The 27,398-nt window shown below is 45.9% G+C and overlaps 1 protein-coding gene across 2 annotated transcripts; it reads left to right on the forward strand.

Annotated features, from left to right (window-relative positions):
• Positions 1–1,381: 1,381 nt before the first annotated feature.
• On the forward strand, positions 1,382–14,725 carry LOC113199007 (eotaxin-like). 2 transcript variants are annotated; one of them, XM_026411893.2, is made up of 3 exons: positions 1,382–1,457; positions 2,190–2,304; positions 14,503–14,725. In XM_026411893.2, exons 1-3 carry the CDS (start codon positions 1,382–1,384, stop codon positions 14,609–14,611), a joined length of 300 nt encoding a protein of 99 aa, XP_026267678.2. In that variant the 3' UTR covers positions 14,612–14,725. The 2 variants fall into 2 exon arrangements, with proteins under 2 accessions (XP_026267678.2, XP_026267677.2); XM_026411892.2 differs by lacking the exons at positions 1,382–1,457; positions 2,190–2,304 and adding exons at positions 12,722–12,837; positions 13,971–14,082.
• The last annotated feature ends 12,673 nt before the right edge of the window (positions 14,726–27,398 follow it).

Consider the following 27,398-nt stretch of genomic DNA (forward strand, 5'->3'; position numbering starts at 1 on the left):
ATGTGCCATGAAATTCTGATAGCCTCTAAAACATACAAAGGTTTTATTTTACTTCTATTTGTTTGTTTATTCATCCTAGGGATTGATCCCAGGGCCTTATACACATTAAGCACATGCTCTACCACTGGGATATACCCACAGTTCTAGATACTGGGCAGTTCCCCTACCCCCTCCCCATTTCCCTTTGCTCTGACTCCTTCCTACCATCCCTTGCATCCCTTCAAGAAAGACCCAGAGCTCACTGTCATGAGCCTTTCTTGTTGCATTGCAGTTGGGATTAATATCTCTACCTGCTCCTCATGTAAAACATGTCTAAAAGTTATTTTACGTTCTCTCATTAAAAGGTGTGGTCTTTGTACCCTAATCTTGCAGCGAGGAGCCTTAAACCATTATGTAAAATATCCAAGCATGTGGATAAAGGAGGAGTGGGAAGCGAGGGAGCTAAAGGACTGCATCTGATACAACCACCAGCTGTTAATGTCCTTCCAGACCAGACAGTGAACACTAAATAAAAGCTTCGTGCTGACCCCAGCCTTAGCCAACATCTAACTGCAAAGACACCAAACACCTTAAGCAAGTGCTGCCGAGCCGAGACTGGTCAACCCCTCGAAGTTGAGAGCAAAATGACTGACGGTTTCTGTTGTAAGTCACTATCTTCAGACGCACCGTGGCCGAGTCGTGGATTGCTAGATAGACACTACAATTTCAGGTACTATTCTCCAATGCAAACTGCATTCTGCTTTTCCTCTCAGGTTCTGTTATTCTCTTTTCCTCTGAGATTTAGAAAGCCATCAAGACTTTGAGTGAAAAGTGTTTTAAGTTCATTCTGGAATCCAGCCAAAGTTGGAACGCCTCTTTCTAGACTCCAGAGTCCAAGGGATGCTGATTAGAATGAAGAAATGTGGGAATCTCTGTCATTTTCTTGATTTCGGCACCCAAGTGCTTTGCTCAGCCAGACAAGGTATGATTTCTTCCTTCCTGTTTCTACAGAAACTGTTTCATTTCAAAGAAGCTGAGCTTATGAGAATAGGAATAAATCACATACCCTGGTCTGCCTAGGCACAGCCACCACCTCACCGAACTCTCCCAGTCATGGATGAAAACAGACCAATCGCCATCCCTAAACCCACATTTTCATCTCCCAGATCCTAGCATCACCCCAGGGCAGCATGCTGGCCCCAATATATTACACCATCCTGTGTAATTCATTCTGTGATTCATTCTGAATAACAAAGCTCTCTCTCCACACCCCTTCCTTTATACTCCATGTCTGCTTCCTATAAAAGGCAGAGACAGAGCCACCCGAAGAACAGAGAGCTGAGAACAACTCAGAAACCTCCAACTCCCAGGCTGAAGCTCTCTCTCTCTCATCCTCCTCACCATGAAGGTCTCCGCAGCTCTTCTGTGCCTGATGCTCACAGTAGCCGCCTTCTGCATTCCCGTGCTTGCTCAGCCAGGTAAGACCCTGCCCCCTCCACCCTGAAACATATCACCCCATCTCTGGGTCATCATGCTCAGCACATCCCAAGGGGTACCCATTGCCTCACCTTAGCAGCTGCTTTTCTAAGATCAGGCAACTCAGAGAAGGCCAGGAGTGAGCCCAATCACACAGCTGCTGCTGGGCAGAGCCTGGGCTAGAATCCCAGCTCTGGAAACATGCCCAGAGCTACAGCCCAGAGTTACTGCCCAGCGGCTGTCAGTGATCCTGGGTGATCCAAAGAGAGGGGCCTCCTGGTGGTGGCCTGCAGGGTATTTCCAGATACAGGAGAGGCAGAAAGGAGACCCAGAACCTGGTCTGTGCATCCCCCAGCCCAGCTCCCAGAGACAGAGGCCCTGCAGAGATGGATGGTATCCCTTGCATGGCTCACCTGCAGGCACAGATTTCTCAGAGCCTTAGTTATGAATCCCCTTACTACAGGGGATTGGCTTATTATCTCAGCTCCTCCCAGCAACAACCATAGTGTTCGTCAGTTTCTCTTGTGCCTGTCAGTTGGTGAGGACCTGCTCCCGTTTCATAGCCCATGACATGAAGAGCGTTTAAGGGATACCTCAGACCCATCCGACTCGAAGGATGGGCGGGTTCTTCTCTCAACTTCTCCCTTCCCACTGACTCCTTCTTACCATCCCTTGCATGGCTTCCAGAATGACCCAGCACTCCCTGTCCTGAGCCTTTTCCGGTTGCATTGCAGATGGGATCAACATCTCCACCTGCTGCTTTGAAACCCGGAGACGGAAGATCTCCGTGCAGAAACTGAAGAGTTACACCAGGATCACCAGCAGCACCTGTCCCAGGGAAGCTGTGATGTGAGTGGCCTCTGATCAACCACCTTCCACCCTGAGCCCTAAGTCCTTCCCGGGAGCGGCGGGGAGGAGCGTTATCCAACCGAGTTGGATCCAAACACTCAGATGCTTAGAGCATCTCCCACAGAATCTCAGAACTTTCCCAGTGGAAAAGGGGAGTCCCGCCGAGGAAAGTGACTTCCACTACCTGCTCCCTTTCCAGGCTTCAGTTCAGAGCTTGGTCCCTTCATCCAGACAAGGGGGTTTCTTCTGGGTCCACAAAAGCAGCTGCTGCCATCTCCCCCCACTGCAGGCCCTTCCTCTGCCTTCCACCTCCTCCATCCTAGGGCAGTCCCCTCCCCCTGGAGCTCAGGGGCCAGGCAGGTGAGCCATCCAGGGGGGTTCTCAGGGTGACCCGTCTGATGGAGCCCTTTCTCCCCCCACAGCTTCAAAACCAAACTGAACAAGGAGATCTGTGCTGACTCCAATCAGCAGTGGGTCAAGGATGCCATCAAACACCTGGACAAGAAAACCCTTGAACAGCTTCAGGCCGGGACTGGAGGAGCAACCCATCTGCATCCTCTGTCCTTTTTTTTTTTTTTTTTTTGAGAATTGCTCTGAGATTAATTTATTCCAGTTCTCAGGAAGGGCTGCGAGTGGTGGGTAATGAGGTGGATCCTAATTTTTTTTCCCTCAGTCGTGTTTTCAAAGTTATTCATATTTTAATTTAACCTGTCATGGGTGTTGGTGTGTTTTGAATGTAAAGCTGCCTTGCTGCAAGTATCATGAAGGAGCTTGCAAGAATCAATGCAAAGATTTTATTTAAAATTTTTGTGATAATGAAATCGTTGCGTTATTACAAAAATGGAATATTTATGCGGGTATCACTTTCGCATTTTCACATAAAATATATTTTTGTATAAAACCTGACTTTGACGGCTTATTAAGGAATAAAGTTAAGCTGGAGAGACTGATGGGGTGGCAAGGAGGAGGGTATGGTGGCCAAGGGTGGGGCTTGGGCTGTGAAAGAAAAAAGAATAGGTAGTCTCAGGGCTTTCCCCTGGAGACATGTCATCCCCAAGATGACTGGTACAGGAGAGTCTGGCAGGCTGGGGCCAGGCTAAGCCAACTCCACAGCTCCATCTGACACCCCTCAGCTTTAGCTGTTGGCTTAGACACCTTCCTTCCTTTCTCAAGTTGTTACTTTTCTCTCCATCACAAAAGTATCTCCCTTCATTTACTGCGTCAGACTCCTGGCTGGCTGGTTGTCCACTTGTATTCAATCACCCAATCCACACTATCACAAACATCACTTGCACTGAGAAATCCCTTCTGCATCTGGAGCCAGGTATCTTTAAAAAAAAATAAAATTTCCATTTCTACAGATTAGGGAGAAGCAGGGAGGGAGGTGACCCTGCACCCCAACAGATAGCACTAACAAACCCTTAACAGCTTGCAACAAAGGTTCTTGGAGACAGGGTTTTCAGGAACAGAGGGATTCCATGATTAGACGGGTTGTACCACTAACGTGCCTAGTAAACTTGGGAAAGTTACTTACCATAGACATTGCAGTAGATGGATGGCTCTCTTATGGACCTCAACATCACTTAGACACTTGGAAAAATACAGATGTGCAGCACCATCACCAAAGATTCTGATACGGAGTGCTGGGTGAGGAAGGTGCTGCTTCTACCTTTTTAACTAGTTCTCTATCATGTCTGGGGGCCACTCTGAAGTTCCCTTATTTTCTCTCTATTGGATTAAGGTACTCTCTGGACATGTCCACTGACTTAGACAAAGAATTGTATCTTTTTGTTACAGTTTGGGTATGAGATTTCCCCCCAATCTCATGTGTAAAACAATGCAAGAAAGTTTTAAAGGAAATATGATTGGGTTATGAGAGCTTTAACCTAATCACTGCATTACTCCACTGACATAGATTAACTGGGTGGTAACTCTAGATAGGTAGGGTGAATCCGGAGGAGGTGGTGCATGGGTGGTTGTGTCTTTAAGGTACAGATTTTGTCCCTGGAAAGTGCAGCTCTCTCTTTCTCTGCTTCCCAATTGTCACACCCTGAGCTGCTCTCCTCCTTCACACCGTCTGCCCTGATGTTCCGCCTCACTCAGACACAGAGCCATGGAGTTGGCTTTCTATGGACTGAGACCTCTGAAACCTGTGAGTGCCATACAAACTTTTCCTCCTATAAAATCGTTCTTGACAGGTCTTTTGGTCACCGCTGCAAAAATTCCCATTAAATCATTTTTCCTTGTCTTTTGCCTGACCTTTCCCACCTGCTAGATGAGGTTGTTAGGCACACACCAGTCCTAAGGTAATAGTGAATGTGAATGCCTGACATCCAGGGGCTCTCACATGTTCTCCAGCATGATAAAATACTTGGGAATTAATCTAATGACGGATGTGAAGCACCTCACAATGAGAATTAGAGAACATTGAAGAAGATGAAGACAACCTTAGAAGATGGAAAGACTTCCCATGTTCTTGGACAGGCAGAATTAATATCTTCAACATGGCCACACTACCAAAAGCATTATATAGATTTAATGCAAAACTCACCAAAATACCAACAGCATTTTTCACAGAACTAGACAAAGCAGTTCTAAAATTCATTTGAAAAAATAAGAGACCCAGAGCAGTGAAAGCAATACTGAGCAAAAAGAGTCTTTTTTTTTTTTTTTAAGAAAGAGACTTTTTATTAGCATCATTACAGGCAGTGTGTCACGTGTGAGCTGACCCTCGGTGTGCAACCCACCGTCTTGCTTGAGACATCACAATACCTGATCTGAAATTACTGCAGAGATACAGTAACAAAAACAGCAGGGAACTAGCACTAAAACAGGCTTAGAGACAGACAGAATAGAATAGGAGACACAGAGACAAGCCCACATGTATACAGTTATCTGATACTAGACAAAGTTGCCAAAAACATAACATTGGAGGAAAGATATCCTCTTCAACAAATGGTGCTAGGAAAACTGGAAATCCATAGGTAGCAGAATGAAATTTAACCCCTCTCTCAGACCCTGCATAAAACTCAAATCAAAGTAGATCAAAGAACTATGCATTAGACCAGAAACCCTGCACCTGCAGGAAGAAAACGTAGGCCCAATGCTCCAACATGTTGACACAGGAACCAACTTTCTTAACCAGACTTCTAAAGTGTCAGAATTAAACCCCAGATCAGCAAGTGGGATAGAATCAAATTTAAAAGCTCCTGCACAGCAAATTAAGAGCGTGAAGAAGACAGAGCCTACAGAATGGGAGACGATCTCTGCCACCTGCTCCTCAGATACTGCATTAATATGCAGAACATAAAAAGAACCAAAAAATATTAACATCAAAAAAAGCCAAATAACCCCAATTAATAAATGGGCAAAGAAATTAAACAGACCCTTCTCAAAAGAGGAAACACAAATGGCCAAAAAATGCATAAAGAAAAATTCAATGTCTCTAGCAATTAGGGGGGAGAAAACTACATTGGAATGTCATCTCACTCTGGTCAGAATGGCAATTATCAAGAATATAAATAATTGGGGCTGGGGTTGTGGCTCAGTGGAAAAGCCCAGCACCTAGCATGTTTCGGGCGCTGGGGACATCCTCAGCACCACATAAAAATAAAATATAAGTACTGTGTCCAACTACAACTAAAAAAAATTTAATAAAAAAGAATATAAGTAATAATATGTATTGGCAAGAATGTGGAATAGAAGGTACACTCATATGTTGTTGGTGGGACTGAAAATTAGGGTAACCACTCTGAAAAGCAGTATGGAGATTCCTCAAAAAGCTAGAAATGGAATACCATATGACCCAGCTATCCCACTCCTGGTATATATCCAAAAGTTTTAAAATTGGTATACTACAGGGATACAGCCACATCAGTATTTACAGTAGCACAATTTACAACAGCCAAGCTATGTAACTAACCTAGATGTCCATCAACGGATGAATGGATTTTAAAAAACGTGGTATTGGGCTGGGGATGTGGCTCAACCGGTAGCGCGCTCGCCTGGCATGCGTGTGGCCCGGGTTCGATCCTCAGCACCACATAACAAACAAAGATGTTGTGTCTGCTGAGAACTAAAAAAAAAAATAAATAAATATTAAAAATTCTCTCTCTCTCTCTCCTCTCTCACTCTCTCTTTAAAAAAAAAAGTGTGGTATATGTACACAATGGAGTATTATTCAGCCATAAAGAAGAAAAAATATGGCATTTGCCAGAAAATGAATGGAACTGGAGACTATTATGCTAAGTGAAACAAGCCAGACCTAAAAAGTCAAAGGTTGAATGTGTTCTCTGATACGGGGAGGCTAGTTCAAAATAAGGGGTGGAGGATAAAAGGAAAGGGAAAGGGAGAATTCCATTAAAATAGAAAAAGTTCCATGGAATAATGCAAGGGGCTTGAGAGGGAGGGAAGAGGGATGGAACAAGGGAAGAACAGTGGAATGAACCTGACCTAACTTTCCTATATACGTATGTTAATATACCACAGTGAGTCTCACCATTATCTCCATCCATAAGCATTATTTAAAAAAAAAAAACTAAGTAAATAGTAGAAAAATCAGAAGAGGGAAGGGAACGGAGAAGGGAGAAGGGGAGAGAAAGGGGAAGTTCTGGGGACTGAGAGCAAACTATATTTCATGCTTTTATAATCATGTCAAAATGAATCCCAATGTTATGTATGACTAAAAAGAACCAATAAAAAATTAAAATTAAAATCCTGGCACAGCAGCACTCGCCTGTAATCCCAGTGACTTGGGAAGCTGAGGCAGGAGGATCACAAGTTCAAAGCCAGCCTCAGCAACTTAATGAGACCTTAAGCAACTTAGCAAAACCCTGTCTCAAAATAATAATAATAAAAAAACATAGGTGTAGTCATACATGTACCCAGGGTAATGATGTCCATCTCATTCCACCATCTTTCCTGCCCCCATGCTCCCTCCCTCCCCTCCCTCCCCTTTGCCCAATCATTCTTCCCATCCCTCCCCACCCCTTGTTATGGATCAGCATTCAAAGAACATTCAGCCTTTGGGTTTTTAGGATTCACTTACTTCACTTAGCATTATATTTTCCAACTCCACCCATTTGCCTGCAAATGCCATGATTTTATTCTCTTTTAATGAGGATTAATGTTCCATTGTGTATATATATATATATATATATATATATATATATATATATATATACCACAATTTCTTTATCCCTTCATCTACTGAAGGGCATCTAGGTCTCTTCCACAGTTTAGCTATTGTGAATTGAGCTGAGGCTACATTGCGTACAACCATAGAAATGTAAAGTTGTGCTGCAATTGCATACAATGAATCAAAATGCATTCTGCTGTCATATATACCTAATTAAGATAAATAAATCAATTTTTAAAAATTAAAAGGGTTGGGGATGTAGCTCAGTGGTTAAGCACCCCCTGGGTTCAATCCCCAGTACCAAAATAATAATAATAAAAGTAATAACAAATTAAATTTTAAGACATTAAAATTTTAAAAATTGCATTTACTTGGGAGTCCACATGACTTAATTATATACAATCAATTGGGTGAGCATCTAAATGATGTACAACACTTCCACACCGAGTCCCTACAACAACTTACATTTCCAGCCTTCTCTCCCCCCATCACGGTAGCCTTGAGAGAAATGTTCCATGAAGTCCAGCTTCCAGGTGGAAGCAGTCCATCTCTCTGGGGACAGCCACCAGGTCTACCTTGAACCGTGACAAGAGAAAAGAACATTGGTGGTGTCAAGCCGCTGAAGATGGGAGCCTCGCTTAATCCTGAACAACAGGGGACCTGGGACCACGGTCATGATGAAAGCCCTGACTAGACATCGGACTGCAGGCCGTGAGGAAGCTGATTTCTCAGGTTGAAAAGATGAAGGTTCATGTTACAAACTGTCAAAGCTGTCAGGTCCTGTCTGCTAAAACTGTAGCTGCAGAGAGGAATTTGAAAATATATATTAATAGTATGTTGGTTGTTTATGTCTGAATTTGTCAAGGCCATAGGAGAAGAGCTCAGAGGAAAAAAAATCTCCTGTTCTTGAAATAGAAAAGGGGGGCGGGAGAGAGAGAGAGAGAGAGAGAGAGAGAGAGAGAGAGAGAGAGAGAGAGAGAGAGAAAGAGAGAGAATAAATAACATCTACAAATTCAAGGTCTTAACACTGTTGGAAAAGCCATCTGTGTCTTGGTTCCAAACATTAAGAGAATGAATTTTTTAAAATTCAGCAATACAAGTCCAGAAAAAAAAAAAAAAAAAGTGATGTTTCAAGCCTAACAGCCTCATTCAGGAGAGAGAGAGAGAGAGAGAGAGAGAGAGAGAGAGAGAGAGAGAGAACGCAGAGAAGTAATTTGAGAAGTACATCTGGTAAGAAACTTGAACTGTGACAGATGGCATAATATACACATAGAGGTGACTGGGTACAAACAGATGAGAAACCTCTTAGGCATTAAGAGAACAATCCTCACAAGTGAGCCTGGACCAAAAAAAAAAAAAAAAAAAAAAAAAGCACGGTCAATTCAAAATGAAAATCAACTCCAAGCTCAGTGAGCAGTCCTCAGAGGCCGCAGAGCCCCCTAGAGGAGCAGGTTCTGTTCTGCACACCTCAGAGGCACCCAAGGGGGAGAATGGGAAATGAGGGGGGCCTCCACAGGGCAGCAGGGAGTCAGGATCAGAAAGACAGAGCACTTCCCCAGAAAGGGGAACCAAGCCTAGTGGAAGGGGGGCGGGGGACTTATATAACATCTGCCTGAGGGCCACAGGATTGGTACAGAGTTCAACTCCACCCCCACCGCCCACCCCCGGATGGCCCTGCTTGCAAGGACTCTGGCCTTTGAAAACTAGCTGCATTCCATATAAATAACCTGTCCCTTTAGTACCCAGGTCACCGGACAAGGTGGGTCCATATCCTCATCCAAAAGCCTCCATCAAGAAATCCCATAGACTTAGGTGGATTTAAGGAGTCCATGGGAGTTTGGTCATCTCTCTTTTGAGTGGGTCAATTGTGTCCTCCGTGCCTAAGAGGTGAGCTGAGGACAGACTGCGATAGAAACTGTTTGTCCTCACCAGGTGCTCAAGTGCTGCCTCTTCATTCCTCGGGGGTCCCTGGCAGTCACAGCGAAGTCATGTGATGAGCTTACGTCCAGGGCATGTAGGCAGAAGTGACCTGACTGCTTCCACACCTGGCTCTTTAGAACTTCCTACACAGTGACCAAGCCGCTCTTCTCTTGCCTCTGTGAACTTGGAGGCCACACGTTTCAAGTGACCGCTGGAGTTTATGCACTCTGAGCATCTGAGCCCCCGCGCCCCCGCCTTGGGAGAGAGCACTTGTGACAAGCTGCTTTAGCAACATCTGGCTGTCACACGCTCATCAAACAGATGTGCTGCCGCGAGCCCACCGGGATCATTGCTGCTGTTCCCGAGGGGTCAGCCAGCGTTCCCCTGACCTATTTCCAGTGAAATAGCCACAGCCCTGTGTGCCTCCACGCCTGCCTTTGTACAGGAGAGCGGAGTCCATAGCTGTGAAAGGATCGTGAGATCGTGTTACAGAAAGAATATTTCAAATAAACAAGCCTCAAGGCAATCCTGAGAAGCAGGCTCCGCTTTCATAAATGATTTCACAGAAGAGGAAGAGACTTAACTTCTCTGAGTTTCTGTATTCTCCTTTGAGAAATGGACTTACTTTGGTGTTTCCTGGGAGGATAAAATAAGCCAATTCTTGTGAAAACAAAGTACTACAGAGTCTTGCATGTGCTCTTGGTGACAACTTGCTATTTGCTAGACACATTCATAGAAGTCTTAGACTAATGTAGAGTTATGGGGTAATTTTTTCCAAAAGGGACGAGAAACTGCAGACATGGCCTCTGTGACCTTTGAGACAGACAGAAGTCAGATCTTTCTGGGTCTGGTTTTGCCCCAAGGAAAAACAGAGGTGAGAGTTACAATGCAGTAAAAGTGTCCCAAGACAGAGTCAAAAGGCAGAGGCTCCAAAAAAGAGCTCTGCCCAAACACATGAAGTAGGCTTCAGGACTCCCCGACTCTGGTCCCCACCACCACCCCGACCTGGGCTTTTTACTCTTTTGAGGTTGTAGTTTCCAAGAGAGGGTTGGGATAAACGTCTGTGTCTCTTCCAAGTCTGTCTTTGGCTTTATCACAGCACAGGAAATCGGGAGCCGTACGAATCAAAGCCAGGAGCCCCAATTCCTGGCACCCTTTCCTGCTAATCTCCCACCATTCCCTGAAAAGCTCTCAGGCCAAGATTTTGCTTTCTCCGTGGAGGATGCAGATCTCAGAGTGGGTCCTGACCAAGGCCTGCTATTCATCAGACACCAAATCTGAGGAGTGAGAGGTAGGTTCATCCCAGGTCACTGCTAAATGAGAAGCTTCCTGGAAGGAGACAGATAAGAACAGCCAGCTCCAGCGGCCCCATAGTTAGAGACAGCCAGGCTGCTAGAGGGAGCAGCTGCTGGTGAACTTGGGTGCCTTGAGAGTGACCCACCAAGTTTCTGGAATTCAGATAAAAACTTAGGGAGAATAATACAAATATAGAAAGTCACTCACTGATAGGAGCTTCTCAGCTCCCAGATGAGCTCTGAAATTATTCCTACGAAGGCCACATAATACTTCACCCACGTCAGCCAAGAACCTCTGAGGGTCAAGAAACTTCCAAATTTATATTCATGACACAATTTCTGATACCTCCCTCATGTCTCCCAAATGTGCAACTCGTTCATTCCTGGAAACCATCCCTAGGAGCATACGTCTTTACTTGGAGGCAATAGGAAGTTTGGAGAACATATGGAGAAAGCCATCTGCCTACACTCTCAGTCTCTTTCTAGTACCCCCGACCCGCCCCATCTGCCCCATTTCCTAATAATAAAAACTGTTAACTTCCGATTACTCGGTACCTACAGAGATTTGGTCGCTTTTCTAAGTAGTGTGTGTGTGTGTGTGTGTGTGTGTGTGTGTGGTGTGTATAAACTCATTAGATTCACATGACAGCCCTCAAAGTTAGGAAAGATTATTATCCCCTTCTTAACCTGGCAGTGTGGGGATAGGTGTGGTGACCGTGGCCTCCAAGCTTGTCAGAGGCAGGGCCATCACCCAAACTCAGGCATCTTGGATTCACTGTCTCCACTAGACTATCCCATTTGGAACTGAGTAACAAAAACCAGGGAAGGCCAAGTGTTCTGGCCTTGACTTGATCCCTTTGTAGGGAATTGCATTCCAATTATTCTAGATGGGTACTTAGAAACCTTGTAAGCCACTAAGGGGACTCTCTAAACCCTTTGCCCATGACAGAAATAACCAGTGAACTGCAATACTGTCCTCTATTAACTCAAGGCAAGTCCTCGGAACCCTTCTTAACACACCTATCTGTGCAACCTTTACCCATCAATCAATCGCATCCTGGGGTGTGTGGGAAAAGCCAGGAAACAGCCAGGCAGGGCCTCCAACCAGTATTCAAGCTGTAATTACTGCAATTGCCTCAATAAAGACTTTACCCCTCCTTGCACCCTCTCCTACTTGGTTATACACAATGTTATACACAATGCAGTATGTACAGGTTCTTGTGTTCCCTGTTTCTTTGATGTCTTCAAGCCATCAGACTCCTTGTCTGCAATGCATGCTCAGGGAGTGAGAGTAAACTAGGAGTAAACTTTTCCAATTGTGTTCCTTGAATCTTTGGGGTGTGAGGGCACAGGGGCCACCTCCTCTGCTGCAAACAGACCCACTACACGACAGTATATTTGATATATAGAAGTTTGTCTTGATTTCATTTGGAAAAGGGCTTTATCAGCTAAGTGAATCATTTTAAAAGGCACCAGCAGTCAAAATCAATAGGAACGATCTTGTTCTGATGGTCCTTAACACTAAACCCCAAGGCATTAGGATTCTATGACCACTGGATTAAGTCACAGGGGCGAAGCTCTCCTGTGCTATCCTCCCTGGGTCATGCAGACCCAACAAAGCTAAGTTCTGCTGAGCAATCGCTCGTTTGCAAATGAGTGAGCACCCTGCAAAAGTTTGAGGGTCCCTTCCTGTCTTCCCGAACTCTGAAGATCACAAGGTGAACACAGGGACCAAGGGGCATTCTTAAATCCACTGCTTTCCTATGCTGTTAGTTTCTTTGCCCTCCTGCAGATGTGGAATAATATTTCATAATCACATACGCCCTTCCTTCTCAATCCTCATGAAACAGGTGCCAAATCCCACCCACAAATTTGCTTCCTTCTATCTTGCAATTTTCTCAAGAGCCAGAGTGTGGTCAGCTGTTGAGAATCTTCCCTTCAACATGACTTGACTCTCTCTGACCCCGTGTAGGCAAGGGCTTCCCTGGAAGCTCCCACCCACTCTGCTCTCTATAAAAGCAGGCAGAACAGCCACAAGAGCAGAGAGGCTGAGACCAACCCCGACACCTCCACCTCTCACACCAAAGCCCTCATCTGGCACCACCATGAAGGTCTCTGCAGTGCTTCTGTGCCTGATGCTCACAGCAGCCATCCTCAGCACGCAGGTGCTTGCTCAGCCAGGTAAGCCTCCTCTTTCCCTCCAGGAAAGCTATGCACCTCCAGAACCAGCAAGAACCGTCAGAGACTCCCTGCAAATTCTGCATTTTAAACATGGGGAAACAGGTCTCTGAGCAGATAAGAACTCCCAGCCCCAAATCCAGTCCATGGAAGAGCCAGAACTGGCAGTCTGGCCACTGAGGCAAGTTCCCATGCTCTTTCTTTGTCGTGAGCATTGACGGATGCTGGGTGCATCCCTGACCAGCTGTCCTCACAGGATTTGGTGTGGCATGGTGGGCATTTTTGATAGTAGTAAAGGGGGATAAATCTGTTGATTCAAGCCTAGAAGTTTTGCTAGACTCCAAGAGAGCTTTCAGAAACATGGGTTAGAAGGGGGTGAGGTACCAGGGCACCCTCCCGAGGTGATTCATTTTGAATCTGCTTGGGGAGCATATCTAGGTGTTTGGGCCATAACTCATCTTCCCATCCTCTGAAGAAGTCTTAGTGTATTAGTTTCAATAAGCTCATGCATGCCGCAGTAACAAACAATCCTGATTACCCATGGCCTAATACAATTAATTCACTCAAAAAGGGTCAATTTCTCATTTATAACCAAATGTCGGTAATGCATGGGCTCAGGATTCTAACTACATCCTCAGGACCCTAAACCAGTTAAGGTGATGAAGAAGAAAAGCTCTTAAGGAGCTTCAGTGGCAATACATGTCTGCTTAGAAACGACACAGGTCACTCCATCTTCTCCCTTATTGGTCAAAACTAGTAATGGCTCCAACCCCAAAAGAGTGGTCAAGAAGTGTCAGTCTCTCCTGTGTCCAGAAAGCAGAGAACTGAGAATATTTGCAGGACATTCTGGTGACCATCACAAAGCCAGGTGGCTTCTCATCAGGAAAGAGTGGGAACCGAGCACCTTGATCAAGTTTTTCTGTATTCTTGGCAGAGGTGATGGGTTCCCACCGTAGGGAGGGATCCGTGTCAAGGCAGAGGCAGAACCTTTCACGGTGAATGAAGGAGCCTCCACCTCTTCCACGTCCTCACTTTCTCCTAACTTCTTTCCGTCTTTACAAAGTCATGCTGGAGAATCCTCACTTACCATGAGTGGCTCATTCTTTCTGTTTTTCTTTCCCTCTTCTCAAATTCAGCTTCTGTCCCCACTACCTGCTGCTTTGCCGTGGCAAACAAGAAGTTCTCCATTCAGCGCCTGGAGAGCTACAGAAAGATCACCGGCAGCAAGTGTCCCCAGAAAGCCGTGATGTGAGTAGAATGAGCTCACCCTCCCCCAGACCAAAACTCCTGCCCAGGGCACGGAGTCAAGAAGAACTGCGTCAGAATTCCTTGGAGTCACAGGCTCAGTTTGTAATCTAATCCATGAATTTTCCCAACAGAAAACATTCACCCTCTGTTCCCTGCACGGGAGCTTGTTCAGGGTAGACTTGGTCCTTGGAGTAAGAGAAAAGATGGTTTTTACGGGGCCTTCAAGGGCAGCAGCCTACCCCAGAGTCCCATCCTTCCTCTGCTCCCTGTTGTTCTTCCACAACTACCCCTTTAGCAAATAACCCAGCAACCCCGTTAGCAAAAAGATCCGTAGCAGATGATCCCAGAGGGTGCAGAATTCAATGGGCAGAGGTTCAAGTTCAAGGAGAATCGTTCTAATTTCTTCCTCTCTTCCCATAGCTTCAAGACCAAACAGGACAAGGAGTTCTGCGCTGACCCCAAGCAGAAGTGGGTCAAGGACGCCATCAAGTACCTGGACCAAAAACTCCAAACTCCGACGCCACAGTAATCACCAATTTGGAGACTAAACCAGAGACTGAGACGAAACTCAGAGACGGAGAAATGCTGGATTCAGCTTCCCTTCCTATGATGCATTCTGAAATAATCTCATTATCATACGCAAAGGAATGGGTCTTATTATGTAATTAAAAACAGATTATATTTAAGTTATTGGAATTTTTTAATGCATCTTCTATGAATGTTTAAGGATGAATATGTCATTTTTTAAATGTAAAGCTCTGAGCAGATCCCTCGCCCTCTGTGAGACCCAGCGAGTTCCCCTGTGAGGGTGAACCATGAGACTCCTCTCCTACCTACCTCCCTGGATTCTTGTAAGGGTCCTGGAAACAATAATCATTGTGAAATGCTGTGTATTTTTAGGAGGACGCTGCTCTCACAAACCTAAGTTTAATTCACAATGTTCAATGATAGTTAAATATTGTTAAAGGAATATATAAGATAAATATAAATTTCATTACAGTAAGCGGTTGTGTATTTTGGTGTGGGAGGGAGATTCACACTGAGCTGGGGGGGGGAGCGGGTAAAGACAGCTGTGGGGTGTAAAGTCTGGTTGTGAAGCAAATGACCCTTTGGTTTGGCTGATCTTCAATGAGACTCAAGGCCCATTCTGACTCTCGGATTTCTGCCCCCAGCACCATTTCCCAGACTCAGGTTAGTTTAGTCACTTACTCTGCAGGAGCGCCCCCCCCCCGCCCCCGGCCAAATTCTTTTCCTCACCCACTTCAAACTTGCCCCAAGTTTCTCCTGTGACCCATTACAACAATCTTCTCCTGCTCCCTGACCTGACAGCTCTGTCTACCAACCTACACAGAGGCCACAGACATTGAGAAATCAGCGGAAGCCCAGAGGACCCTTGGCAAGAGGTTTGGGTGGAGACTTCAAAGTAGAATGGAAGTCATACTAGGTCTTGGAGGAGAGACCGGAGGGGAGTGAGAGATATCAGTGCAGGAAGAGAAAGAGATATTCTTTGAGCAAATGCCTAGAAGTAGGGATGAGCATGTTGGTCAGATTGGGGGGATGCCTAGGCAAAGTGTTAGGGCTAGAATGTGCGCCATGTTGGGAAACTTGGAAAGAAGTTCGAGGGCTACCTGTCAGAGTGGAGGGTTTGAGCTCCATTCAGATAATTATAAGTAAGGTGAGCATAGCATTTGTATCCCCCAAATAGGATTCTCTTCAGAGTATAATGTAGGCTTACAAACAATTTATTCTTGGACAATAGATATAAATCAGAATGGTCCCAGGGAAACTAGAGCACCAGGTCACCCTAGTGATTATAGGCACTGAAAGTTTCAATTCAGTGGAGAGAGAAGGACCATGACCAGAGTCCCCCAGGAAGAGCAGGTAGCTAACGTGCCTAATTGGGAGGAAAGAGAGATGTGTTAGCACAATACCACAATAGATAGGCAAGAGGCCATGGGGCATGGACCAAAGCATGGGTAGACGGGGTGGGGAGAAGGTAAGGTAAGAAGGTAAGGCCAAGGCAGGGTGAGATGCTCTGTGTTAGGGTGGGGGAAAGTAGGACTGGTTCAGGAAACTCCCCAAACTCCACAGAGCTGCAACTGAAGGGTAGCTTCTTAGACCTAGAAAATCCACTTCCCTCTAACACTCTTCCCTGACACCCTAACTTTACCAGCTTAAGAGCTTCTGTCAAATGGACAGGACTGCCTCTTCTGGCATAAGCAACTCAAGGCAGTATTCAACCTGCATTTGTCAGTCACATGACCCCCTTGTGGGGACACAGACAGCAACTGGGTCCCCAAGGGTAGAAAAGAGCTATGGTTGCCCTGCAGAGAAACATCTGCACAGTTAGGTACTGCCAATTCAGGGGGCTGAGGGTCTGGTCATGCCATATTTAGCTGGATCACTGTATTCACAGCTCCATTGGGCCCCGTTCACACCATCTCTCCTAGGACCTTAGTGACCATGGCACAAGGACATATAAATGGCAGCATGAGACACTAGGAAAAGCACTGACCTGGAAGGCTGTCTGGATAACTTTGGTTTTATCACCAGAACTGATCTCTCTCACTGTTCTACACTGAGCCTTGGTTAACTCATCCATAATATGAGGAAGATCATGTCTTTTAGGGAGGGAACTAAGGAGTCCAATCAACGGCCCTACCCAATCTTCTATGCTGAGAGCTCTGGCACTTGATCACATCATTACCTCCCCCACGGAAGCAGCAAAGGCTGGCAGATGGTTCAACAGTCATACTTCCAAGGAGGACAGGGGCTGAGGTAACTGGCACACCTGCTGCATCTTAGACTGAGTCTTTCTGGAAGTTTCTCTATGAGAACATCAAGTAGAAGCATGGACCCCAGGAGTCACCATAGAGCTTCTAGTGATTATCACACACTGGCACCCATTCATAGCAATGAATGCCTTTCATTTCAAACACACACACAAAAAAAACCTCTCTGCCTTTCCTACAGCCTAGAAGACTTCAATCCTAAACACTAACTGGGAATGTACCTCCTTGTCCATGAGCCATGGTATGACCACAAGGAGAGCTCATTGGGATCAGCAGACCTGCTAGTGCCAGAAAAATCTTAAAGAAGATGTTAAGAAGGAGGAGAGAGCTGCCCTCCATTTATAAAGGACTGAACAGAATTTGCTTATGTCCCCCATGCCAAGATCACTCTCAAGGAATGCTGAACCCAATTCACCTGCAACTGAGAGTAGCATTTCCTGTCCTTGGAGTATGAAACTGCAGGTACAAGAAAATGGAAGTGATTGAGCCTTCTTATGGTGCACAGACCCCAATCAGGATCCAGGAATGTCACCAACTGGTCTCCCTGAGAAGCCAACTCGGGCAGAGAGTGTTCGAGAATGTGGAAAGCAAGAATGAGCAGAGAAAGAATTGATGTCATGCTGTAGTCACAGCCTAGGTCCCAGCCAATTCCACAGGGAGCTTCAGAATTGGGATAACCCAGATGTGGCAAAGGGACAGGGTGCTTATACCCCCATCTCAACCAGTCATGGCTGCAGGTCACTCCTGCATCAGAGCACAACTCTGGATGAGATGGCTCTGTTCAGCTGAGGAACACTTCAGTCCTGGGAGAGGAAAATCTGGTCAGCACACTGCAGACTCCATAACAACCCTCCCCTTGCACTGCTGGAACCTCTTTGCTTGTACAATAAGTTCTGGAAAACTCCAATAATCTTTCAAACTTGTTTTTCTCAGGAAATTTGCAAGACAAAGGTTAGTGGGGTGAGCTGCAGTGCCCCCCCTTCCAACTGCTACAGCTGGTCTTGAGGCCACAAATGATTCTTATCACTGGCTCCTTGGGCCCTAATTCTAGATCTCCCCCTTGTCCTAAGCCAACACATCTGTTGGTCTAGATGGCTTCCCTTCAGGGTTGAAGTGGACCCTCATCCCTGAGTGCTGAGCCCCTCGCCCTTCACACCCTTCTGAAGACCAGGCTGTGGCTGCTGTTCTTGTCCATTTGCCATCAAGAATGGGTAAGGGGGATACCAGAGAGATAGGCAAATGGGTGACCTACCTGCCAATCATATTCAGTAAGCAATAACAGCTGCATCTTCTCCTGATGATGAGGGCCTATTACCACCTCCCCCTCAAACTGGTGCCTTCTTCTTCTTGCCTTTGGGTCTCTTGGCCTGCAAATTTTAAGAGATGGAGTGCAGCCATGGCTTGAGGCTGAATAAATACACTAGAAACCAAGTTGGAAGCACTCTTCCCCTGAGAACCCAAACTTCCAAACCCATACGGCTCTAATTTTCATGAATGTGAAACACAAATTTCTCCCAGCTGGGGTGTCTAGAAGTGATGGTAAGTGAGGTCACTCTTATTTCCCCTTCTCATATCTAGATCCATGAATTTTTACCTACCAAGGACACAACACCATATGTTGGTTGGTTCGGGGTATCTACTGAATCCTGGAAGATGGCCCTTCATTCTTGTGGGGTGTTCTTTCCAAGCTGGTGCCTCAACTATGCCTCCAGCAGGCTGTCCACTCTTCTATCTGGCCAAGATCTTCTGGAAAATGTTGGTACTTACAGGATCAGCAGATCCCATGGTCGTACACCCTGTGGTGTACCTTATTTGCTGTAGTATGTCTGTTACTCTATAGTGATGTCATGCCAATGGACATTCTATAAGCTTGGAGATAGTGGTGCTAGCTGAGGTGCTAGAAACAGAAATGTCAAATTCATTCTTCAAAGTATGTCTATACCAGTTAAGATGAGTCGTGGACATTTTCAGGGTAGAGTGAGTACAATGCAATCAAATGAATATTTTCCACTAACGAGCTAGCTAGTCTCCTTGATGAATGAGGCCACAGTGGGGGCTCAGTGTTGGCCTTTGTGACTAGCAGACTGGACAGTCAAGTATGTCAATCACGGTGAGTGAGAGCTCTTGCCATTTGACCCACGTGTATCATAAACCCCTGATACAATGGCTACTTTGTTTATATTCCTCTGTCCTAGCACCACAAATCATGGTAGCCAGATAGTGGAGCAGAAGGGAGAGCAGTAGCCAGGGACAAAGTATAGTCCCCAAGGGTATGCCCCCAAGGACCAGCTCCAGTCAACTAGGTTCCACCTTCTACAGTTCCCCACAGCTCCCAATAGATTATTTAATTATGAACCTATCAATGGGAAATCCACCGATAAGATCAGAGTCCTCATAATCTAGTCACTTCTCCAAAGCCCCATTTCTAACATGACTACATTGAGAACCAAGCCTTCAATTCATGAGCGCGGGGAACATTCCAAATCCAAACTATAACAATCACTATCTATGAGTTCATATACACAGTCACATGCCACATGAGAGCATTTCTATCAACCATGGAGTGCACATAGTTGCACCTTATGATGGTGGCCCCATGAGATGACAACGAGTTAAAAGATTCCTAGTGCCTAGTCATATCATGGTGTCTTGAGATGGAATCCACTCCTGGTGAAGATGCTGTGAGCGTTGTTGAAATGATAGCAAATGATGTAAAATATTACATAAACTTGGTTGATAAAGCAGCAGCAAGGTTTGACTCCAATTTTTCAAGAAATTCCCCTGAGGGTAAAAATGCCATGAAACATCATTGCAAGTTTCAGAGAAATCATTCATGAAAGGAAGTCAACGAATGGGGACAATTTTAGTGGTGTCTCATTTTAAGAAATGTCCACAGCCAGTTCCACCATCCGCATCAGTCAACAGCCATCCATACCCAGGCAAGACCCTACACCAGCAAAACGATTAAGATTTGCCAAAAGCTCCCCTAGTCGTTAACATGTTTATTAATAAGGTCTTTTTAAAATTAAAGTATAGACATGGATTTTTAGACATAATTCTATTTGCACACTTAATACATTACAGTACAGTAGAAACATAACTTTTACAAGAACTGGGAAACAAAGCAATTCATGTGACTCTTTTCATTGCAATATTTGTTTTATCGCCGTGGTCAGGAACCAAAACCCCAATAGTTCTGAGAAATGCCTCTATGGGCAATAAATGATAGTTGACAATGATACTAAGGCACAATTTATTAACCTATACATTTACTACACTACAATTTCTATCATTGTTTTGGATTGTACTTCTTCTGCTTATAAATAAAGGAATTTCACTTTAAAACAGTTACATCAGCAGGAGCCCCCCTAGATCTCACGATTGCTGCATCTCTAGTTTGCATCATTTTCTCTTGTGCTTGATTTAATCTCCTGTTGTCTTGTTCATTATAGCCCCCAAGCACACAAATCCCACTAATGGTGCCGATAAGAGGCTACATCCAGTGATGGCATGGAAATTGATCAAGAACTACAAAGGTAGAAAACGGGTCATGTTTACTGCTTGCCAATCAGGCAGGCCCCATCCACCACAGCTGGCATCTGGAAGAACAAGAACAAAGTGATGGAAGCTGCTTAAGAATCTGCAGCATGAAAGGCAACAAAACTAATGCCAATTTGAGAATGGCCTACGTCCAGTGCGGAGAAACTTTAAAGGACATGGATGGATTGAAGCGCAAACGCAGAAGTGTACCCCTCTCTGCACCATGAGGATCATGGCCAAAACAAAACTTGGCAACGTTGGGGGCTCGGGGTGAGCCTCAGTGGTGGAGCTCTTGCCTAGCATGCATGAGGCCCTGGGGTCCAGCCCCAGTGCTGCGAAACCCCCAAACAACAAACAAAACAAAACAGAAACTTTGCAACATTGAAAGCAAATACTGGACTCAACTACAATGCTGAATTTACTGGGTGATTCAAATGATCCATGAATTGATTTTCTAGTACAAAAAGCGAAAGCGAGCAATGGTGTGTGTGCTGACATCAAGACCACTGGAGAGTTTGGGGGAGAATACATAGAAGTGGATTATGGAAGAAAATTACTTGCCAGAGCAAGTCTACTAGGAGAAAAACTGGCAGAACTATAGGCTATGCCATGCAGCCTAGCTGTGCCAAAGGCAGTCGGTACCATCTGGGTTTGTGAAGTACATTCCAATAATGGTCACATAATGACAAAATCTAATGACACATTTCTCAGAGCATCTCCTCTACCCATAAGTGACACATAGCTATAATTCTAACCTCAGGCCACTTCTCTTTCTATGCAAGCAGATGACCAGGAGAGATGCCCACCCACTCTAGCCATTGGGAGGATTTTCACTTTGTCTTTGAAGCCCATCCCCAATTGGACCATGCACCAAGCTGGGTCCTCTGTGAATCAAGCCCTGCCCTTTTCTTCCTCTATCACTTGTCATAAGTGACTCACCCTGTGAGCATGGTGTGAGCAGGGCGAGGGGCACAGCAGTGTGGCTGACATCGGATCTCAGTCACCTGCTCATCTGGCAGATTGTGACCACTCATGCCTGACCCAATGGACTGCTTCATCTTATCATGGATTGCTGCTGGGCCCATCTGGCACTGAGACTTGGTAGGGTGTTCTGCTCTCGGCTCATGATGGGCAGTTCTGGTCTCAAAGTCCCTTGATATCCCACAGACGGGCTCACTATCTCTGCAAGAGTTCAGCGGCACACCAGGAACTATTTCTTTCAAAAAATGTAGGCTCCCCTGCTCAGGTGACCGGGCCTTGATCAAGAACCCCAGATTCACCTAGAGAACCAGAGACCAGGTGCACAGGGTGGGGGCCTTTCCCTGCTCACAGTTAACACTGCTACAGCAACATCTGTCCAGTTCAAGCTGCAGGATCCCATGCACTGCAGCCAAGACTATTGCAAAGCCTGTTCCTGCCACCACCCAGTCACAAGGGACGGTCCTTGTGTATGTCAGTGAGAGTAGCCTCCCGAGGGCAGGTAAGCTGCCAGAACCTCTTGTTTAATAGCAGGAGGCATGAGAGGCAATAATTAGTCTTTTCCTTAGGAGAGAATGTCCCAGGATGTGCCTAGATCAATCCTATGGCGTGCTCTGAAGTTGGAACAACCCTTCAGAAGGCAGCAGACCTCTACACGCCTCCACCAACCCCATCATCAGATATGGGATTTCTGCAGATGGGGACCGTGCCTGTAAACTGAGGGGAAAACCTAATTCAACGCTCTAGTTCCACTTGCTTTCTGTTGATTTTACAAATCACTAAATTTGGAGGCCACACAGCCGAGCAACATGTCATCAGTCTCCCAAAGCTTTGCTCCAGAGGCCACCTCTCACCACTTTACAGGTCAAAACTGTTCTGTGGGGAATATTATCATCTCCATTCCCCATAGAAAATGGTTTTTTTTTTCTATCCATTTGGTATGCTACTAATTAACTACCGAGTTAGCTATTCCTGTGAAAAAAGAACTAAAAAGACATGAGTCATAAGACGCTCTAATCAGTGGTTTTTCTTTAGAGAACAGACCCCAGGGCATGTAGTCATCGACAGACAACAGCAGCCCGTGCATCAGAAAAGAAGACCACCTAGAAGTTGGAAGTTCCAGGGAACCCCCCATATCTGATATGTCTCCCTAAAATCCCTGAACGAGCTTGTTCCTGCCACCCACCCCTGAGATGACGTCCTTTCCGGCCAAAAGTCCCCATCTTCCAATCATTGCCAATACATCTTAACTCCCCTGGCACTCTTCCCCTAGGGTCATTGACTTCATAGTCATTGACCTTCATGGTTACATGACCTTGAGGACAGCAGCTCCCTACAGCCAAGACTAATTCACAAGAACACATTCCATGGAGATCTATTGGTCACCAGAGTCACCAAAACTACCTGCATTATAGTTACCCTAACCATAAAGAGGGTTCTCCACTTCCATCTGTAGCTTCTGATCATCTGTGTATTAAGATCACCAGCAATAATATGTCTGAAAATACAGATTTTTAAATTGTCTTCCCTGAAGGTTCTAGTTCAATATGTCAGGGTGTGAGTGGGACTGGGGATCTCTGTTTACCTCCTGGACCTGCTCCAGCTCTGATGTGCTCCCCAAGTCCCCATCTCAGTGGAAAAGTCGGGATAAAGATACCTGCCACCCGAGGACTGTGTGACATAATGGGCATATGTCTCTATCAACCAAGGTAGGTGTCCACGGCCTCAGCCTCCCCTGAGGAAAGAGCCAAGCTTGACTGGACCTTGATACTTGTCTCTTCATGATGAGCATCATGACGGCAGCACTTCGCTGTCAGAGCTTGATCGGGGGGACCAAACTGGCCAATCCACATGGTAGTGCCCGGCTCAGACAGCACATTTAACAAAAGCATTATTGTCATTCCTCGAGTCCCTACTGAGCGTCAGCTGCAATGCTAAGCTCTGTACGAAAATAAATGTCCACCCAAGGAGTCGCAAGCCACGTTGAGAAAGTCTGGTAGCAAATCCCTGATGCTCCTTTTTTGTATGAGGGCATAAGAAAGAACGTGACATGGACAAGGCTTAAGGGACAGTCAACGGACCCAGGACTGAATGCAGTAGAGCACTCCGGAGGGCCTTGAACGCACTGCATGGCTGCAAGGACTTTGTTTCTGTCCTTGGCCCTGTTTTCTCTACCCAGGGAAAGGACAGGGTAGAACACAGGGAGTCCTCAGTGCCTATTTGCTTCTCTCTAACTGTGTGGTCTTAGAGGAACTCGGAGACAGAGCCGTAGAACACAGCACTGATTTCCAGCCTTATTCCTACCCCAGCCACTGGACTCTTTGGGGACCAGGTGGGAAGCCGAGAGACCTCTTCCTACCACAAAGACCTCATTTCCCGCCCAAGTCAGAGTTATTTCCGACCCCAGGCTTCCCGTTCTCTAGCAATGGAAACTGTGGGAACTGTGACTTGAATCCACTTTAAATGGCTGCTACAGGGAAGTCACCAAGAAAGAGAAGCACAGAGAGAAGCCAGAGAGTCAGCCACTCCCTGCAGGAAGCCCCCGAGGTGGGCAGAAGCGCTGCTGTGTCAGGGGTCTGAAAAGTGGCCTTAACATTCCATTCTGAAGTCCCACAGGTGGGACCAAGTTCAAGAATAGGGAGGAAATTTGCAAAATGAAAATAGTAGTCCGACTGCCTGGGGTCACTGAACGCTTGTCCAGCGGACACTCTGGTATCTCTCAGAAACTGTCACTTTTGGACCACAACAGCCATACTCCTGTGAGGCCCAGAGCACTCCAGGACATCCGATCCTTGGCCGGAGACGGGGATCTCTTCCCTCCGTCGATATTCCTCATTGTTTCTGTGCCCGTAACTCGAGGCATTCTTTGGGAAATTTGCTCACTGAACCATGTCTCAGTTGGGAAGCGTGAGTCAGTTTGGGGGAGGAAATTATAAAAATTCCTCTATCTTACGTTTTGAGTCCCTTACCAGCATCCCATGCTTTTTTTTTTTTTTTTTGAGTCCTTAGGAGTAATCACTGTTAAATTTATTGAGAACTTACTATGTTCTTTCAAAGCACTTTACAGTGTTCAAAACCCTTTTCATGTGTCAGTTCATTTAAGCCTTGTAACAGTATCATCCCACTGGTTCTCAAAGTGGAAACTGGGGTACAGGATTTCGTCTTCACCCTTTTCTTCACGCCATGATTGATGAGCACGGGTGTCTACCTAGTGGACCTGGTGAGCATTCTCTCTCTGGTCACAGGAGAGATCCCCTAAGGCTTCACCTTGAGAACGTTCAGTTGAAGGTCACAGCCTATGACGCATTGATTCAGCATTCAAAAGAGGCGTCCCATCTCTGTACAGTCCCTGTGCCTTCTGCCATGGTCAACGGTCACTCCCAGGTTTTCAATGACGATGATCTGTGGATCTGTCGGGAATCCTAGGTAAAACCCACTCTGTTTAGGAAAAAAGAGTCAGGCCTAGTCTGGCAAGTTTACTGTCAAGTGAATAAATGTACAACTCAAGTCACCGAAGGCCTGTTGTCCAGAGTGGAATCTGAGCAGTTGGTGGGGTGGGGTGCACATGGAGGAGACAGGAGGGAAATCAAGTTGTAAACCATTTCCAGAATTTGGAATAATGGAGGAAAAAAAGATAACTCTCCAGGGAGCTGATCGTCAGAACCGTCAGACAAAGTCAGAAGCAGGGATGAACACAGAGAGCAGGGGTTGCTGGGCAGATGTCCCAGAAACACTTCCAAGCCAATGTTTATGTAGTTTTTCTTTAATGACCTACACTACAAAATTTCTGGCCCTGTAACCTACCATCCACTGGAGGGAGCCAGTCCTCAGGAAGTAGAAGCCATGTCAGGCCTGGGTTCAGGCCCCCTTGGTTAGGACTGCCTTGCTGTGTAGGTTATGGGGAGAGCGGGGTTCACACTGTTTTTCCATAGTACTGGGTGTGAGAAACAGGCACGTCCAGTTCCTGCATCTCACAGACTGCTCCCATGGTCCGGGTCATACATTGGGATCCCCGTTGTGATTTCACTTGGGGAGATACTTTGACAGATAACCCAAGGCTTGAAAACCATAGCACTCCGCCATCTTCCTGTGCGGCCCAGCTTTGATGTCCTCTGTTCCTAAGACCCTACAGCCTTGTAACTGCAGGTCCCTACAGTCCTTCATCCAGCCAAAGTGCTAGTTTAACGCCACTCCTGGTTTTAAAGGAGTCGGCAAGCTTTAGAAACGTAGGGGATTTTGTTTATTTGCTTTGTTTTGTTTTTATCTCTTTGGATCCCAACCACAGTTAGAACCCAGGATGTGCATGCTTCTAGAAGGCAGGGACAGGAGAGATTTTGGATCTGCTCATCTTTCTGATGATTGCAATGTCCTTTCTGCCCTCCACCACGACCTTTTTTTTTTTTTTTTTTTTTTAATAAAAAAGGGCATTTCAGGGCAGATGAAGTGTAGTAAGATGATCCCACTCAGAACATTTCTTGCTCTGAGACTGGCCATAGCTGCCCCCTGTCCCACCAGTTAGTCTCAGTGATGGGTGGAAAATATGTCCAGTCACAGCCTATGGTTCCCGTTTTCCCTTCCTGGAAACCTCCCCGTGCCGACTCTGCAGATTTTAGATCACATTTCATCATTCCTCAGCCATGACCTTGCCAAGGAATTCATCTCCCGAACTCCCCACCTCCTATAAAATAACCATTTACACATCCATAAACACCGGGTAAGGCAGCCAGAGAAGCAGAGAAGTAAAAAAATAAATAAATAAAATCCCAGACACCTCCAACGCTCACCTTCCACCATGAAGGTCTCCAGAGCACTTAAGTACGTGCCGCCTACGGCAGATCCCAGGCACTGACTCACCCAGGAAGACCTTCTTCCCCAAAGCAAGGCTAAGCACCTCCAGGACGATGAGATCACTAAGGACCTCAGAACTGCATTACCAACTCTGCATTTCTGAAAATGAGAAATATGTTCCAAGAGGGACCTGAACAGTCACACTGTGAGAAGTCCAGGCCACCAAAGCCAGTCTCTGGGCTCTTTCCTAGACATCAGCTTTGGGTACAGACCTACTCTAGAATATTATATGGCTCTAGGGTTTTCAAGAATACATTTTATTTATAAAATAAAGCAATTTTCTTTTCTTTTAGGGTAACACAAATCCAGAAGGATGAAGCTGGCAGTGGAGGAGAGGTACATTTTTAGAAACTGAGGCCATCAGTTTTAAGAATGGCCTTCTGACTTGGTTGGTCTCTTTGCCCATTCAAGACAGACACGTCTGCTCTGGTACAGTAATTCTGCTACCTAATATCAATTTCCTGGGACCCAAGGACTTCAGTTGCTGTCTAGCACCAACCTGCATCAATCCTTTCTCCTGCCACCCTCCCCTGCCCACTGAGAGAAGAGTCCCTCCCAACCCATTGAAATAGGCTCCAGAACATTCTGCCTACCCCTAGTTATTCCCATCCAATTTATTCTCAACCCCAGAGAAATGCCCATCATATGTGAATTGAGACCTCAGAGGAAGAGGAGTGACAACTTCATTGAAGTCAGGTGCCACTTTTGGATGAAGAAGTGGCACAGGAAACCAATCTCTGCTAGAAGTAAAACCCAACTTTTAGGGCCCAGGTCTGCAGGTCTTTGCGGGGTGTGTGTGTCAGGGAGATGCAGAAAGCAGCACATCCAGAAGTATGGGGCACTAGGAGAGTGCTGGCCTGGGAATCAGGAAGCACAGGTGCTGATTCTAGAAGTGGCACTAACCCCCTGTGCATTAAGGCATATCAAGGTCTTCCAGGCCTCAGTATTGCTCTCCTTTAAATGACAGTGATACTGTGTTAGAGACAGGAAGTGAGGGACTATGGCAGATGAGCTTACACATTTCCTCATCTCTAGGAGCCATGTGTCCTAGAAGACAGCACCGTCGGCACAGGCTAGAGCAGAGTTGAAAGAGAAAGTATTTAGGATCCACACTCACATGGATTACAAGAAATCCGCTCCTGGCTCAAGCATTGCCCA

This window comes from Urocitellus parryii, chromosome 7, assembly GCF_045843805.1.
Source record: "Urocitellus parryii isolate mUroPar1 chromosome 7, mUroPar1.hap1, whole genome shotgun sequence".
In the NCBI taxonomy this organism is placed as follows: Eukaryota; Metazoa; Chordata; class Mammalia; order Rodentia; family Sciuridae; genus Urocitellus; species Urocitellus parryii.